The sequence below is a fragment of the Amblyraja radiata genome, chromosome 2, assembly GCF_010909765.2.
Source record: "Amblyraja radiata isolate CabotCenter1 chromosome 2, sAmbRad1.1.pri, whole genome shotgun sequence".
NCBI lineage: Eukaryota > Metazoa > Chordata > Chondrichthyes > Rajiformes > Rajidae > Amblyraja > Amblyraja radiata.
In genome coordinates, this window is record NC_045957.1 from 136,365,801 (window position 1) to 136,382,865 (window position 17,065).

Consider the following 17,065-nt stretch of genomic DNA (forward strand, 5'->3'; position numbering starts at 1 on the left):
TGTGAATTGAACTGTGAGGAGGATGCTACAAGGATGCAGGGTGATTTGGCCAGGTTGGGGGAGTGGGCAGATGCATGGCAGATGCAGTTTAATGTGGATAAATGTGAGGTTATCCACTTTGGTGGCAAAAACAGGAAGGCAGATTATTATCTGAATGGTGTCAAGTTGGGAAAAGGGGAAGTACAATGAGATCTGGGGGTCCTTGTTCATCAGTCACTGAAAGTAAGCAAGCAGGTACAGCAGGCAGTGAAGAAAGCTAATGGCATGAAGGCCTTCATAACAAGAGGAATTGAGTATAGGAGCAAAGAGGTCCTTCTGCAGTTGGACAGGGCCCTATTGAGACCACACCTGGAGTATTGTGTGCTGTTTTGGTCTCCAAATTTGAGGTAGGACATTCTTACTATTGAGGGAGTGCAGCGTAGGTTCATGAGGTTAATTCCCGGGATGGCAGCACTGTCATATGTTGATAGAATGGAGCAGCTGGGCTTGTATACTCTGGAATTTAGAAGGATCTTATTGAAACATATAAGATTATTAAGGGATTGGACATGCTAGAGGCAGGAAACATGTTCCTGATGTTGGGGGAGTCCAGAACCAGGGGCCACAGTTTAAGAATAAGGGCTAGGCCATTTAGAACGGAGATGAGGAAAAACTTTTTCGCCCAGAGAATTGTGAATCTGTGGAATTCTCTGCCTCAGGAGGCAGTGGAGGCCAATTCTCTGGATGCTTTCAAGAGAGAGTTAGATAGAGCTCTTAAAGATAGCGGAGTCAAGGGACATGGTGAGAAGGCAGGAATGGGATGCCATGATCACATTGTATGGGGGTGCTTGCACAAAGGACCAAATGGCCTCCTCCTGCACCTATTTTCTATGTTTCTACTGCCTCATAGCGCTCAGCACACAGGCTTGGTCCCAACCACAGATCATGTCTCTGTGGATTTTGAGTTTTCTCCTCAAGACTCCATGGGTTTCCTGCATGCTCCATTTACCTCCTACATCTAAAAAATATGTTAATTGCCAATAAGGAAATTACCCTTTTGTGCAGGTTAATGGCAAAAAAAAGGATAAAAGTGGAGTTAATGAGCCTGATAGAGAAAATAAGTTGCAGAGACACAGAGAAACAAGATGAGAAGGAATTCAGCAGATGGTATTGTTATGCTTGTAGCTGTCATGGAATGGTGTGTGGGTGCAAACATTTCTTTGCATAAAAATAAACATTTGCGGCTGGATAAGTGGGAAACGTTATTGGAGGAGTATGCAGGAAAAGGCTGGATAAAGGGAAAAGGAGAAATTTGGCTCAACAAAGGGGTGGAGGGGAGAAGAGTGACTAAATGGGGGCAGGGAAAAGACATTGGAATAAACAGAAATGCTGGAGAAACTCAGCGGGTGAGGCAGCATCTATGGAGCCTAACTCAGGGGACTCCATAAATGCTGCCTCACCCGCTGAGTTTCTCCAGCATTTTTGTCTACCTTCGATTTTTCCAGCATCTGCAGTTCCTTCTTATAATTTCAATAAACAGGATGAAAGCGATACATGTCAGAACAAAAGGGGGCAAAGCAAGGTCTCCAGGTAACCAGTGGGGAAGGAAAGGGTGTCTAAATGGGGACGACAGATGGCACAATGGGCTAAGTGTTCGGCTGGCAACCGGAAGGTAGCCGGTTCAAATCCCGCTTCGAGTGAATACTGTCGTTGTGTCCTTGGGCAAGATACTTCACCCACCTTTGCCTGTGTGTGAATGTGTGTGAATGTGTGTGAGTGATTGGTGGTGGTCGGAGGGGCCGTAGGCGCAGATTGGCAGCCACGCTACCGTCAGTCTGCCCCAGGGCAGCTGTGGCTACAGAAGTAGCTTACCACCACCGAGTGTGACTGAGGAGTGAATGAATAATGCGATGTAAAGCGCCTTGAGTATTAGAAAGGCGCTATATAAATCCCATCCATTATTATTATTATTAAATAGGGGAAAAGGGGAAGTACAACAGGATCTGGGGGTCCTTGTACATCAGTCTATGAAAGTAAGCATGTAGGTACAGCAGGCAGTGAAGAAAGCGAATGGCATGCTGGCCTTTATAACAAAAGGAATTGAATATAGGAGCAAAGAGGTCCTTCTGCAGTTGTACAGAGCCCTAGTGAGACCACACCTGGAGTATTGTGTGCAGTTTTGGTCCCCTAATTTGAGGAAGGACATTCTTGCTATTGAAGGAGTGCAGCGTAGGTTTACAAGGTTAATTCCCGGGATGGCGGGACTGTCATATGCTGAGAGAATGGAGCAGCTGGGCTTGTACACTCTGGAGTTTAGAAGGATGAGAGGGCATCTCATTGAAACATATAAGATTGTTAAGGGCTTGGACACACTAGAGGCAGGAAACATGTTCCCGATGTTGGGGGAGTCCAGAATCAGAGGCCACAGTTTAAGAATAAGGAGTAAGCCATTTAGAACGGAGACGAGGAAACACTTTTTCTCACAGAGAGCGGTGAGTCTGTGGAATTCTCTGCCTCAGAGGGCGGTGGAGGCAGGTTCTCTGGATGCTTTCAAGAGAGAGCTAGATAGGGCTCTTATAAATAGCGGAGCCAGGGGATATGGGGAGAAGGCAGGAACGGGGTACTGATTTGGGATGATAGCCATGATCACATTGAATGGCGGTGCTGGCTCCAAGGGCCAAATGGCCTACTCCTGCACCTATTGCCTATTGTCTATTGTCTATAATTAAACATGGAGGAAGAGTTATGAATAAACTTGGCAGGTCACGTAAGTCCAGAAGAATGAGGAGATTGCTAATCATTTTGAATATTGGCATAATTAGCAATGAGATATACCTCTGTCCTGCTGTATCAAGAGGAATAATTTGCTTAACTCCCCCGAGTGAGACTTGAGGCCTATTGCCCAAGTAATTCACAAATGTTGTCATCAAAGATGTGCAGGGAAAGTTGATATTTATTTATCTTTCCAGGATTAAAACCTGCACAGAGAGCGTTAAAACGGGACACTTCTGCTTTTGTGGATCATATCCAAGTCGATCATTCGGCTTCATTATCAACAAAACCATATTTGAATTCCCACACTGATAAAATGTAGTAAATATGGAGAAAATTACTTACTGATATTTAAAAAAGATATAAAAGTATCAATAACTACCTTGCACATAACACAGCCACATTCTTACTCAGGAAAACTAAAGTGGAAATGGCCTTGCACTTTAGAGCATATCAAATGTCATGCAAGAAATGTGTTGCTAAATGCCATTGATGTCCAAATAGCCTTCTTCATTTCAATGCGAACGTCACAAGGTAACAGACATTTGGAGTGGGTCGGAAAATTTCAATGTCAGTTTGCTACTACTAAATGTAGCCATTGTATGTCTTTCGAGTACATAAAAGGAACAAAGGAAAGTAAGTGAACAGAAAGATTCACTCATCACTACGGCTGAAGTTGAAGCTATATTTGACTGAGGACTTGCTGGATTCATTTGCGGGGTTTTAAATGTAAAGGTCTCACTGAGTAGTTTAAACTTTGGAAGTGGCCAATGCAATGATTAAACTCTCAGTCCCAAGAACGGACTAACTTTACAGGCGCTGCTGAAGATCGTCGTAAATTATTCATTTGAATTAGATAGAAACATCTCAGTGGTCTTTCATCACGTTTATGGTGAAAATTAATTTGGACTTGAACTTATTCTAAGGTAAGCCACTTTAATCACGCTAGTCAATTTGTCATTGCTGTAAGGACTGCAATCTTCTTCTAACTGTATTATATTCCACAATGAACACGCCACCCAGGAAGAACTCTAGTACGTTGGTCCATTCCTTGGCCAAGGTATTCGATTCTAATGCCATACAGAGCCAAGGGCCACCTAGGATAACAGGATCCTCCAGAAAATGCTCGAAGAGCAGTCGAAACAACTCGTTGGAGAGTTTCAATGCGATGGATATTAAACTGGAGTCCTTGAATAAAACTGTAGATAAAATACTGGGTGTTCAAGAAAATGTTGTCCAGAAGTTGGATGGCTTAACGCAAGATGTTGTTAGGATCAGAAAAGACATTGAAATGTTGAAGACCAGCAAAGAAATAATGAAACAAGACACCATCTGTCAAGGAGAAGAAAATAAAAGCACAAAAGTTTCTGGGGAGATTTCTAATATGCTATCAACACTCAATCAAAATTCAAAGGAGCAAACTAAGAAGATAGATGGAATTGAAAATGTCCTTCTTGGAGTGCAGCAAGTTATTAACTATTTAGGAGAGACATTTAAAAATTCTAGAATTGCAGAGTATATTTGCAAAGGCCAAGTTACATCAAAGCAACAAGGTGTTATGAGCAGCAGTGAACAGAAGATTTTTAAAAAGAAAATTACGTCAGGAAAAGTATTGTTGAGAAGGAAAAAAATAAAGGTAAATATATTTTAACATGCTTCCATCAGTTATTCAGTAATATTAACAGAATGATGTAATGTAAGAAATCAACTCAAATTGTCTTGATTTGCTTTATCATGGAGAACGGGTACATAGCCAGGACCCAGTGCAAACTGCTCAGCGGTGGCATATTGTGTTTCTTTTTATTTTAATATATTTTGCTGATGAGATTGCAAACAATGTGAATGAATATGTCCAGGCTTTTTTTTAGTAAAGTCAGGATATAATTGAAGTATATTGACTTGAAAGTTCCTCAGGATTTGTACAGATATAGTTAATCAGTTGGGAGAAAACGGGAGGTTATTATACCTTGATTGCTTGGCGTTAGGTCAGGGGTTTCATTATGCGAGCCGCAAGCCCCTATACATGAACCACTTGCTACTGCTGGGCATCAAGTGCGAATGGATGTTGGATGAAATTGTGTTTGGACTCAACCATAATATTTGCCATGGAATAAAACTCAGATTACATTGATGTGTCTGTAAAACTGCAAGAAAGATTTTCATTGTTGCATTGAACAATTAAACATTCTTGAGATACTGTCTCTAATCTAGTTTTCCATATACAGCCATAGAATTACGCAGCCCTTTGGCCCACCTTGTCTATGCCAACCGAGGTACCTTCCTGAGCCAGTCCGATTTGCCTGGATGTGGCCCATTTCCATCCAAACCATTCCTCTCCATGGATCTGCCCAAATGTCGTTTACATTTTGTTACTGAACCCACGTCTACCGCTGCCAATGACAGCTCGTTCCAAATACAACCTTTCTCTGTGAAATAGCATTGCCCCTAAGCTCCCCTTTAATTATTTTGCTGCGGATAAGACTGTGACTATTCCGCTTATATATTCTCCTCATGATTTTATAAAACTCCATAAGGTCATCCTTCACCTTCCTTCACTCCTGGGAATACAGTCCCAGCCTGTACTCTTAACTCAAGTGTTGCAGATCCTAGCAACATCCTTGTGAATGTTTTCCCTACTGTCTCCAGCTTAATTACATCCTTCCAACAGCCAGGTGACCACAACAACAGAAAATTATTTCAAGTGTGATCTCACCAACGTCTTGTGCAGCTGTAATATGTTGTCCCAACTCTTGTACACAGTGTTCGATGAAGACATTGGTACCATATCATAAAATCATAAGTGGTTAATATGTATTCTTGACCTTATCTATCTGTGGCACCATTTTCGGGGACCTATGTACTTGTGTCGCACTGTCTAACAACACTCTCTAGGACCCTGTCACTTGAGACATGCTACCAGACAACAAATTGCTATGGGTCTGCTCTGTAGCATAGAAAGGAGAAAATAGGTGAGAATTTTTTTTTTTAAAGGGCACATTTATATCAGTAATTTGCAATAAATTTCCCAACTAAATAAAATAAGTTGGAACCATTTTTAGCTTGATGTTGTTGTAAATCTTTTCCTGCAAATCAAACAGCTAGTCATAGATGCTCCAGTAAATAATGATAGTTTTTAGTGCTTTCTTTCCCAAGTACATGTGAAAGCAAGAAGACATTTGTTTTTAATTTAAGAAGCATTTAAAATTAAATCAGTTTAAAATAAAGAAGAGTCCTGAACCAGAAAATAGCGATCAGGGCATTGACGAACAATTAAAGGGAATTTGTGAATTGAATACAACTGACATTGGTGCCAAAATTAGTCAAATATCTGCCAAAAAGCTCAGGCATGTATATTTAATTACAGAATGACCATTCTGAATATTATTTTTAGCAATGAACATCTGTTACATTCACTGTTTATTAGGTGATTATCCTTCCCATATTGATTGACCTTGGCGCATTTAATGATTCATTAAAAATGTATTATGGAAAACCTACTGAGAAGAAGCCAGCCTTGGTCTATCATTCAGAAATTAATTAATCTTGCGACAGTATTTCAATTTTAATTTTTCGTATCCAAGTACGGGTGTAAATACTCGTCTCGTTAGAAATTGTGCAATTAAAACTATTAACTATTAACTGCTTGAACTATCGGGATGTAGCTTGTAAATCTGACCTTGATGTCATGACTCATACAATATTCTAATCGTATTTTAGCGGTTTCTGATTGTTGATGCACAGAAGGGCCACATCTGTGCAATCTTTTCAGCTTGACACCTGTTTCTAAAGGACAGTTGTTACCCAGGATTAGAAGCAGCATTCTGCACAATTGCATACTTACAATACAGAAGCAGCCTTCTCAGTCCATCAAGCCTATTGTGGCTCTTCAAATATAAAGATGGGTCAGACAATAAATATTTGGATGTCTTAAAAAACTTACGTCCCACAAAATTTCCCACAAAACGTTCCACGTAAAAAAACAATCCTTCAAATGTGTGGTACAATATGTTGGATGGTGGCTCCTTTTAAGTTGTTGTCTGCACCCCATTGCCGTTACTAATCTGCATGTATTTGTTCAACTTCTTTTTAAAATCATGAATGGAACTGGCTTCCACCACACAATCAGTCAGAAAGTTCCAGATCATAACAACTCTCCAAATAAAATAAAATGTCTCTTTGAATCAATTCTAAATCTTTTATGAATGATTTTACCTCCATGGATGCATGGTCCTGTTACAAAGAGGGAAAAGATTTTTTTCATCCACTTTATAGAAATTTCTCATCATTTTGCAAACATCCAGGTATCGGAAGGATGACAATCAATGTGTTGTATATAAGGAAAAGGAAACAAAATCTGAATAATTTTCATAAATTAATGAAATTAGGCGGTGTTAGAGACAGATGCGATAGTGGCATTTAAGATACTTTTAAACAGGCATATTGATTTGCAGGGAATAGAGGGAGATGGAATATATGCAGGTAGTTAAGTGTTGGCATCATGTTCGGCTCAGACATTGTGGTGTAATGTTTTATGTTCTTCTAGACCAATTACAGACCCATTGGGTCTGCTCCCCCAACGCACCCGTTCCCTATCCATAGCCCCCACTGGAGGTGTGGTCCTCATATAGGATGAAATCTTCAGTGAAGCTGATCACTGCTAGCCGAGCCATCGTGATGTCATCAGTTGAAGATGGTTGTTTTAAATTCAAAGTCTTCTGATTTTTTAAAAACTTTAATCAGTAATACGTCAAGAAATAAAGCATAAAATGTTCAGTGAAGGTGCTCCCTGCCTAGAGGGGAAAAATGTGAATCAAAATATGTAAAAATCTTTTGAAAGTAGGCATTTTTAAAGCTATAACTGTGAATAATGTCAAATATAGGATGAAACCTTCAGTGAAGCTGATCACTGCTAGCCGAGCCATTGTGACCTTATCAGTTGAAGCTGGTCGTTTTAATTTCAGTCTTTTGATCTATTTTAACTTTTAATCAGTAATGAATCGAGAATAAGTCGAGCAATAAAGCATAAAGTGTTCAGTGAAGGTGGTCTCAGCATGTCAATCAGAATATGTAAATTTTTTATCATTACCACGTAGCATTTTGTGAAGATGTAAAGACAACCACATATACACACACATATACACACGTACAAGATCAGACTTTTAATAAGTACTAGACCAAGTGCAGACCCATTGGGTCTGCTCGCCCAACACACCCGTTCCCTACCCATAGCCCCCACGGGAGGCATGGTCCTCCAACTCAAGCCCTTCCCGAACGTAAGATTCCAGCACTCCCCTGCCTCCCTCAGCAGTGGGCTTTAAAAATATTCCAATTGCACATCCCCTGCATGTTGCAATTGCAATTCGCCCTCCTCCTCGTGTGAGGTGAAAAATTCAGAGTGTTCCTGTGTCGCAACATTGTATAGAAGTTTGTTGGAAGCTGGCTAGAATGATTTGAATGATTTTAATGAAAAATGTGAATCAGACTATGTTTGCTCCCCCAACGGTGTGGTCTCCCAATGCAATATTCCACCACTCAGCCGTTCCCCCAATGCAACTTAACCCGTTCCTGAACATAAGATTCCAGCACTCCCCTGCCTCCCTCAGCAGTGGACTTAAAAAATAAATTCCAATTGCACTTCCCCTGCCTGCCACAGAAGTTCCAACTGCAATACCAATTGGCCCTTCCCCTCCTGTTGAAAAATTCCATTGAGATGAAAAGTTCAGAGTGTTTCTGTCATTCAACTTTGTGTCGAAGTGTGTTGGAAGCCGTGAGGATGGATTTTAACAGTAAAAATCTTGTTAACGTTGGCATTTTTAAAACTTTAATCGCGAATAATTTGTGAAATATAGGATTAAATCTTCAGTGAAGCTGATCATTGCTAGTCGAGCCATTGTGACGTCATCAGTTGAAGCTGGTCGTTTTAAATTCTTTTGATTTTTTTAAACTTTAATCAGTAATAAGTCGAGAATGTCGAGAAATAAAGCATAAAATGTTCAGTGGTGATCTCTGCCTCGAGGGGAAAAATGTGAATCAGAATATGTAAAAATGTAATTGTTACCACGTAGTGATTTTGCAAAGATGTAAAGACAACCAGATTGAGATTTAGAAGATTGAGGGGGGATCCTATAGAAACTTACAAAAATTCTTAAGGGGTTGGACAGGCTAGATGCAGGAAGATTGTTCCCGATGTCGGAGAAGTCCAGAACAAGGGGTCACAGTTTAAGGATAAGGGGGAAATCTTTTAGGACCGAGATGAGGAAAACATTTTTCACACAGAGAGTGGTGAATCTCTGGAATTCTCTGCCACAGAAGGTAGTTGAGGCCAGTTCATTGGCTATATTTAAGAGGGGGTTAGATGTGGCCCTTGTGGCTAAAGGGATCAGGGGGTATGGAGAGAAGGCAGGTACAGGATACTGAGTTGGATGATCAGCCATGATCATATTGAATGGCAGTGCAGGCTCGAAGGGCCGAATGGCCTACTCCTGCACCTATTTCCTATGTTTCTAACCACATACAGTGGCTTGCAAAAGTTTTCATACCCCTTGAACTTTTCAACATTTTGTCACGTTACAACCACAAACATAAATGTATTTTATTGGGATTTTATGTGATAGACCAACACAAAGTGGTGCATAATTGTGAAGTGGAAGGAAAATGATACATGGTTTTCAAATTTTTTTACAAATAAAAAACTGAAAAGTGTGGCGTGCAAAACTATTCAGCCCCCTTTACTCTGATACCCCTAAATAAAATCCAGTGCAACCAATTGCCTTCAGAAGTCACCTAATTAGTAAATAGAGTCCACTTGTGTGTAATCTAATCTCAGTATAAATACAGCTGTTCTGTGCAGGCCTCAGAGGTTTGTTAGAGAACATTAGTGAACAAACAGCATCATGAAGCCCAAGGAACACACCAGACAGGTCAGGGATAAAGTTGTGGAGAGGTTTTAAGCAGGGTTAGGTTATAAAAAAATATCCCAAGCTTTGAACATCTCACGGAGCACTGTTCAATCCATCATCCAAAAATGGAAAGAGTATGGCACAACTGCAAACCTACCAAGACATGGCCGTCCACCTAAACTGACAGGCCGGGCAAGGAGAGCATTGATCAGAGAAGCAGCCAAGAGGCCCATGGTAACTCTGGAGGAGCTGCAGAGATCCACAGCTCAGGTGGGAGAATCTGTCCACAGGACAACTATTAGTCGTGCACTCCACAAATCGGGCCTTTATGGAAGAGTAGCAAGAAGAAAGCCATTGTTGAAAAAAAAGCCATAAGAAGTCCCGTTTGCAGTTTGCCACAAGCCATGTGGGGGACACAGCAAACATGTGGAGGAAGGTGCTCTGGTCAGATGAGACCAAAATTGAAGTTTTTGGCCTAAATGCAAAACGCTATGTGTGGTGGAAAACTAACACTGCACATCATCCTGAACACACCATCCCCACTGTGAAACATGGTGGTGGCAGCATCATGCTGTGGGGATGCTTTTCTTCAGCAGGGACAGGGAAGCTGGTCAGAGTTGATGGGAAGATGCATGGAGCCAAATACAGGGAAATCTTGGAAGAAAACCTGTTAGAGTCTGCAAAAGACTTGAGACTGGGGCGGAGGTTCACCTTCCAGCAGGACAACGACCCTAAACATACAGCCAGAGCTACAATGGAATGGTTTAGATCAAAGCATATTCATGTGTTAGAATGGCCCAGTCAAAGTCCAGACCTAAATCCAATTGAGAATCTCTGGCAAGACTTGTAAATTGCTGTTCACAGACGCTCTTCATCCAATCTGATTGAGCTTGAGCTATTTTGCAAAGAAGAATGGGCAAAAATTTCAGTCTCTAGATGTGCAAAGCTGGTAGAGACATACCCCAAAAGACTTGCAGCTGTAATTGCAGCGGAAGGTGGTTCTACAAAGTATTGACTCAGGGGGGCTGAATACTTTTGCACGCCACACTTTTCAGTTTTTTATTTGTAAAAAAATTTGAAAACCATGTATCATTTTCCTTCCACTTCACAATTATGCACCACTTTGTGTTGGTCTATCACATAAAATCCCAATAAAATACATTTACGTTTGTGGTTGTAACGTGACAAAATGTGGAAAAGTTCAAGGGGTATGAAAACTTTTGCAAGCCACTGTATACACACACACATATATACACACATATGCACATATACACACATACAAGATCAGACTTTTAATAAGTATATGATATGATTAAGAGAGAGTTAGATAGAGCTCTAGGGGCTAGTGGAGTCAAGGGATATGGGGAGAAGGCAGGCACGGGTTATTGATAGGGGACGATCAGCCATGATCACAATGAATGGTGGTGCTGGCTTGAAGGGTCAAATGGCCTCTTCCTGCACCTATTTTCTATGTTTTCTATGTCTATGTTTCTATGATGTTCTGATACAAGCAGAGAGTGTTCCCTGACATTGTTCACGCTGCAATATGCCCAGTTAGAAGACGAGGTGCTGTTCCTCAATCTTACATTGGGTCTTACTGGAATAAGTGCATTTGGCCATAAGCAGATGGGTCAGAATGGGAGTGCAAGATTAATGTAGTGGAGAGTATTGCCTTATCCAGTATGGTGTTGCACATTCTTGCTGAAGGATGGAACAATTTGAAACATTCATATTTTTTCTAATCGAGTTGTCTTGAGATTTATCTTTGATAATTAAATGGATTTGTATTTTATGGAATAAAAATAATTTTGCGGCTATTGTCTGGATGTATTGCACAAAACAGAAAGGTCTCTTTGCATGTTCTGTACTACTAATTGTCAATTTAAAGGAAGTTTTAATCTGTTTTCATTGTTATGCAGGTTAAGGACCAAAGAGCCAATGAGGTGAAAGGAAAGCAAAATTTAAATGATAAAGAAATAAAGTCATCTCAGAAGAAGAAATCCCCAGAAACCAAAGGTATTCAAAAGGTTTAATTTAGTTTTGTTTATTATTGTCACGTGTGCAGCGGTACAGTGAAAAGGTGGCATGGTGGCGCAGTGGTAGAGTTGCTGCCTAACAGCGCTTGCAGCGCCAGAGACTCGGGTTCGATCTTGACAATGGGCGCTGTCTGTACGGAGTTTGTACATTTTCCCCGTGACCACTTGGGTTTTCTCTGAGATCTTCAGTTTCCTCCCACACACCAAAGATGTACAGGTTTGTAGGTTAATTGGCTTGGTATAAATGGGAAATTGTCCCTAGTGTGTGTATGATAGTGTTAATGTGCAGGGATCGCTGGTCGGTGCGGACTTGGTGGACCACGCTGTATCTCTAAACAAAACTAAACTAAACCACATTAAAAGCTTTTGTTTGTGTGCTATCCAGCCAAAGAAAAGACTATACATGCATACAATCCAGATCCCATCAACTCATGAACATTGCACGAAAAATTAATATATAAATGCATTGGGTTTTTTTCTTTAAATTCATAGTATAGAATACTACCACACGGTAACAGGCCCTTCAGCTCAGCTCATCCATGTTGCCCCAGATTTCTCTCTAAGTTAGTCCTACTTTCCCTTGTTCGACCCATATTCCTCTCAACCATTCCTATGCATGTATCTGTCCAAATGTATTTTAAATGTTGTTATTGTACCTATCTCAACCACCTCCTCTGGCAGCTCATTCCATATATGCACTACCCTCTGTGTGAAAAGGTTGCCCACTGGGTCCTGTTTAATCTTTCCCCTCTCACCTTCCTTGTTTCTTACACTAGGGCAAATTCAGAAGAGTCTACACACTTTTGCAGATACAAAGGTCCAGAATTTAAATAATGAAAATGCTAACAGCTCAAGAGTCTTTGAAGCTCAGCATGAAGTCAAAGATCTAACGGAGCAGAACAATGTAACTAAATTAAAAGGAAGCACATCTGTGGAAGATGTTGGACTCTTTGAACCCGAGCCTTGTAGAGCGGCAGAGGACTCAGCCTCAGCCTTCGGCCCAGAATTTTCTGATGTCACTTCGGACACTTATGCCGGTGGTGAAAAGAAAGATGAAGATGTAGCCGCAGAAGAACAACATGAACTGAAACCTGCAGGAACCTCTAGCATTGTAGTGAACCAGTCAAACACTGACAGGCAAAATGATGAAAGGGCAGAAAGGAACAATGTTATGCATGAAAACATACAACATATCGGAGCACAGGCAAAAATGCAAGCAGAAAAGGATGACAACGAATATAAAGAATTAATAACTGAATCAGTGCCAACAAAAGGAAGTGTCTATCTAATAGCAAAGGAGAATCAGGAAAGAGTAAAAGAACACCTAGAAGTTGAGGAAAGAAATGACACAGAAAGGGACACCGGATTTGAATGCACGGACTCAGATTTGACGATCACAGAGGAATCCAAAGGAAAAACCATGCAGTCCCATGTGGAAGAAACCAGCAAGGAACAGTTAACCAACAGGTAACACTTTTATCAGACAGATTTATTTGTCAGTTTGTATATTTTCAGATTAATTTTTCTGTGAATAATTGACAACAATTCTAAAATCTCACTTCCTGTGATTATCTTCCAAATGATCTGCAGATCAAAGAGCTGCCGATATATTTCCTTCCTTCTTTCTGAAAATAAATCATAATGTTTAGAAATCTGAAACTGGGCAACTTATTCCTCAATTTAGAACCAAAAATATTTCTGAAGTGGCATATAACATTACATTTAATTAGGAGGGAGCAATGCTAGTGATTATTATGTGTCCCTTGGCACTTCCCTCAGTCAATTCACTGAGTCGCAGCAAATAGATATTCATACCCAGGCTAGTACTAAATGTGCTATTCGGAAGCTGGAGGGTGTTGTACTCGATGTCTAAAATTAAGGAACGGTGGCACAACAGTTGAGTTGTTGCATTACAGCACCAGAGGCCTGGGTTCCATCCTGACTACCGGTGCTGTCTGTACAGAGTTTGTACGTTCTCCCCGTAACCTGCATGTGTTTTCTCCGGTTGCCTTGATTTCTTCCCACAGCCCAAAGACGTACAGGTTTGTAGGTAAATTGGCTTTGGTAAAATTGTAAATTGTCCCTATTGTGTAGGATAGTGTTAGTATGTGGGGATCGTTGGTCAGCGTGGACTGGTTAATGGACTGTGTCCCCTCCCCATATATCATACACCAACACATCTAACCTCGCCCATACTTTGACAGCTAGGCACCTGTCAAAGCAAAGCCACTGTTCGGTCTGAATGTCTGTTTTTATTTCAATTTTTAGGCCTATTTTAATTATGGAAATTTTAATTTTTAAAGCTATATGTATTTATTCTGTTTTTATTAACCGCACTGATGGGAACTGATTGAGAAACAATTTTTTTTGTTTCATCTGTGTATGTAAGTACTCAGTTAAAATGACATTAAAGTAAATACTGAATACTCAGTGGGCCGAAGGGCCTGTTTCCACACTGTATCTCTAAACTAAACGGAACCAAAAAAGTATATGAACTACTACTGCTAAAGAGTGGGCTTCTTATAATTGACGGGCTGATTTTCAATACCATGAGACTCAATATGCAGATGGCTGCAATTCAATGATCTGCATATTGCAAGTATGCAAATCATAATGCAAGTATGATTAATATTTCAGCAATAAATACTGGTCTGGTGGACAGCGCCCACATCCTATAAGAAAATAAAAAATAAAATAAAACACTGAATTAAGGAATTTTATTGCATTGCACACTCTGGGAAACATACTTAATTGTGTTGAAAGACTAGATTCATGAAGGGAAACTAAAAAGGCAGCTTCCCAATGGAGTTGTTTATAGTAGTTACCAATCCCCTTGTGTTGGAGCATGAGAGTATCAAAGTAGTGTGTAATTCCATTTAATAAATACAAATCCTTTACATCGGCTAGACAATGAAGACGCTTTCACCAAACACTTGTGCTCTGAACGCCACGGTCTACTGGGTTTTCCTGATTGCTGATCATTTTAACTCCCTTTCCCTTTCCCATACCAAGCTTTCTGTCCTTGACAGAATGAGTCCACATGCCAGAGTGAGTCCACATGCAAACTTGAATATCAGCACCATATTTTGCTTGGGTATAACTTACAAACCAATGGTATGAATATTGAATTCTCCAATTATCAGTCAAATACCCCTACCCTGTTTCTTTCCCCTGCCTTTGTTGTGTACACATTTCTTCCGGTATCTCCCAACTCCCCAGTCACCCTGCTTTTCCCCCCCCCCCCCCCCCCACGTTACCCTACTCTCCCATCTCCAAGTCCCATGGAACCTTTCATCTCCTCTTTCCCCTCCTCCATATCCTCTTCTACCATATCCCTCCGGCTTAACATTTCACTTCTCCTCTTCATTCTTTATCTGACACCATTTTGTATTTTTTCCCCTCTCGTCTTTGTCACTCTCTACCCATCTGCCAATAAGACCCCTCGTCTGTATCCACCTGTCACTTCCCAGGTTTTGCTCTAAACCCACCTCACTTTCCCAGCTTTCCATCCACCACTCCATTAGTTCAAAGAAGAGTCTCGACTTGAAACGTTGACTGTCCATTCCCTCCTGCATCTGGAGTTTGTTCTGTCACAACATATTATTTTGAGTACATTAACTCCCATTAATTCTTGTCCCCTTTATCTCAGTGAGTGTGTTAGCAATTCAATAGGCAATAGACAATAGGTGCAGGAGTAGGCCATTCGGCCCTTTGAGCCAGCACCGCCATTCAATATGATCATGGCTGATCATCCCCAATCAGTACACCATTCCTGCCTTCTTCCCATATCCCCCGACTCCCCTATTTTTAAGAGCCCTACCTAGCTCTCTCTTGAAAGCATCCAGAGAACCTGCCTCCACTGCCCGCTGAGGCAGAGAATTCCACAGACTCACCACTCTCTGTGAGAAAAAGTGTTTCCTCATCTCCGTTGTAAATGGCTTACTCCTTATTCTTAAACTGTGGCACCTGGTTCTGGACTCCCCCAACATCGGGAACATGTTTCCTGCCTCTAGCGTGTCCAAACCCTTAACAATCTTATATGTTTCAATGAGATATCCTCTCATCCTTCTAAACTCCAGAATGTACAAGCCCAGCTGCTCCATTCTCTCAACATATGACAGTCCCGCCATCCCGTGAATTAATCTTGTAAACCTACGCTGCACTCCCTCAATAGCAAGAAAGTCCTTCCTTAAATTAGGGGACCAAAACTGTACACAATACTCCAGGTGTGGTCTCACTAGGGCTCTACACAGCGATCACTTAACCTACATGCATATCTTTGGAAGAGTACAAAGAACATTCACAGAAAACTCTGCTTTAAGTGTTGAATAGGTCAGGAGGGCACATTATTGTCAACAATGTTGAATACAAGATTCGACTGTCAGCTCCTTATGCCGGTTTACCCACTAAACAAAAATCAAATTCAGTTCTAGTTTCTGCAGGGAGAGACAGGTTTCATTTTGCAATGATCTTTGGCAAAGATTCTCCTCGAGCATCAACCCAACAGTGAGAGAATCAATCTTCAAGTGCCAAGCATATTGTACATACCCATGCATAGATAGGGTGCAGTTATACATCTAGTTCACTATTCCCAGAAGTATAAACTGAACAGTCCCAATGTATTAGTATATTTGTTTCAATTACGACTCCATGCTCCTGAAAATCAACATATTGTATTGTGCCATTTGTAATAGATGCGGTGAGAGTGAAGGAGACATCAATGCTTTGTTAGTAGCTGCAGCAGAACCAGAAGAAGGAACGTCTCAGAATATTGAGCAACAGGAAGCCAAGGATTTAAGCACCTCCAGTAAAAGGGGGACTGAGGAAGATCTGATAAAAGATGACAGCAAAAAGAGCAGAGTGGAAGAAAATGGTTGCAGTCAAGAACGTTCATCGATTCCTGCCTCAGGTCAGATGACAGCAACATCCGCTGACGGACAGCAGGAAATTAATCAAGCGGTAGAAGAAACTGAAGTGGAGAGGAGACACACCGTGATTGGCAAGTAGAGACCTAAGTATCTCGTGCTTTAAAGAACTAGAGCTTGAGAAGATTTATGTCTCAAGAAGGGTCTCGACCCGAAACGTCGCCTATTCCTTCTCTCCATAGATGCTGCCTCACCCGCTGAGTTTCTCCAGCATTTTTTGTCCACCTTTGAGAAGATTTATGTCAGTGCAAACTAGTGCCCTTGATAAACCAGTAATATGTAACCCTGGTAACAAAAAAGGAGATTGAGACTATTTCACCTGGGGAACTATCAGCTCTAAAATCCACTATTATATTAAATTCAAAGCATGTTACTGCTATAATTGTAGCTAGCTCCTATGTTCCTCACCTGCACATACACAATTGGTAAGTTCAAAAGGGAGGACGCACAATGC

The 17,065-nt window shown here is 40.9% G+C and overlaps 1 protein-coding gene across 3 annotated transcripts in view; it reads left to right on the plus strand.

Annotated features, from left to right (window-relative positions):
* The first annotated feature begins 3,266 nt into the window (after nt 1-3,266).
* The window catches only part of mylk4 (myosin light chain kinase family member 4), a 51,447-nt gene continuing 37,648 nt past the window's right edge, over nt 3,267-17,065 (plus strand). For all 3 annotated transcript variants that reach the window (XM_033016290.1, XM_033016298.1, XM_033016307.1), the window contains exons 1-4: nt 3,267-4,387; nt 11,570-11,666; nt 12,463-13,153; nt 16,381-16,685. In XM_033016290.1, the coding sequence (XP_032872181.1) occupies nt 3,758-4,387; nt 11,570-11,666; nt 12,463-13,153; nt 16,381-16,685 (1,723 nt within the window). In that variant the 5' untranslated portion in view covers nt 3,267-3,757. The remainder of the gene's footprint in view (nt 4,388-11,569; nt 11,667-12,462; nt 13,154-16,380; nt 16,686-17,065) is intronic.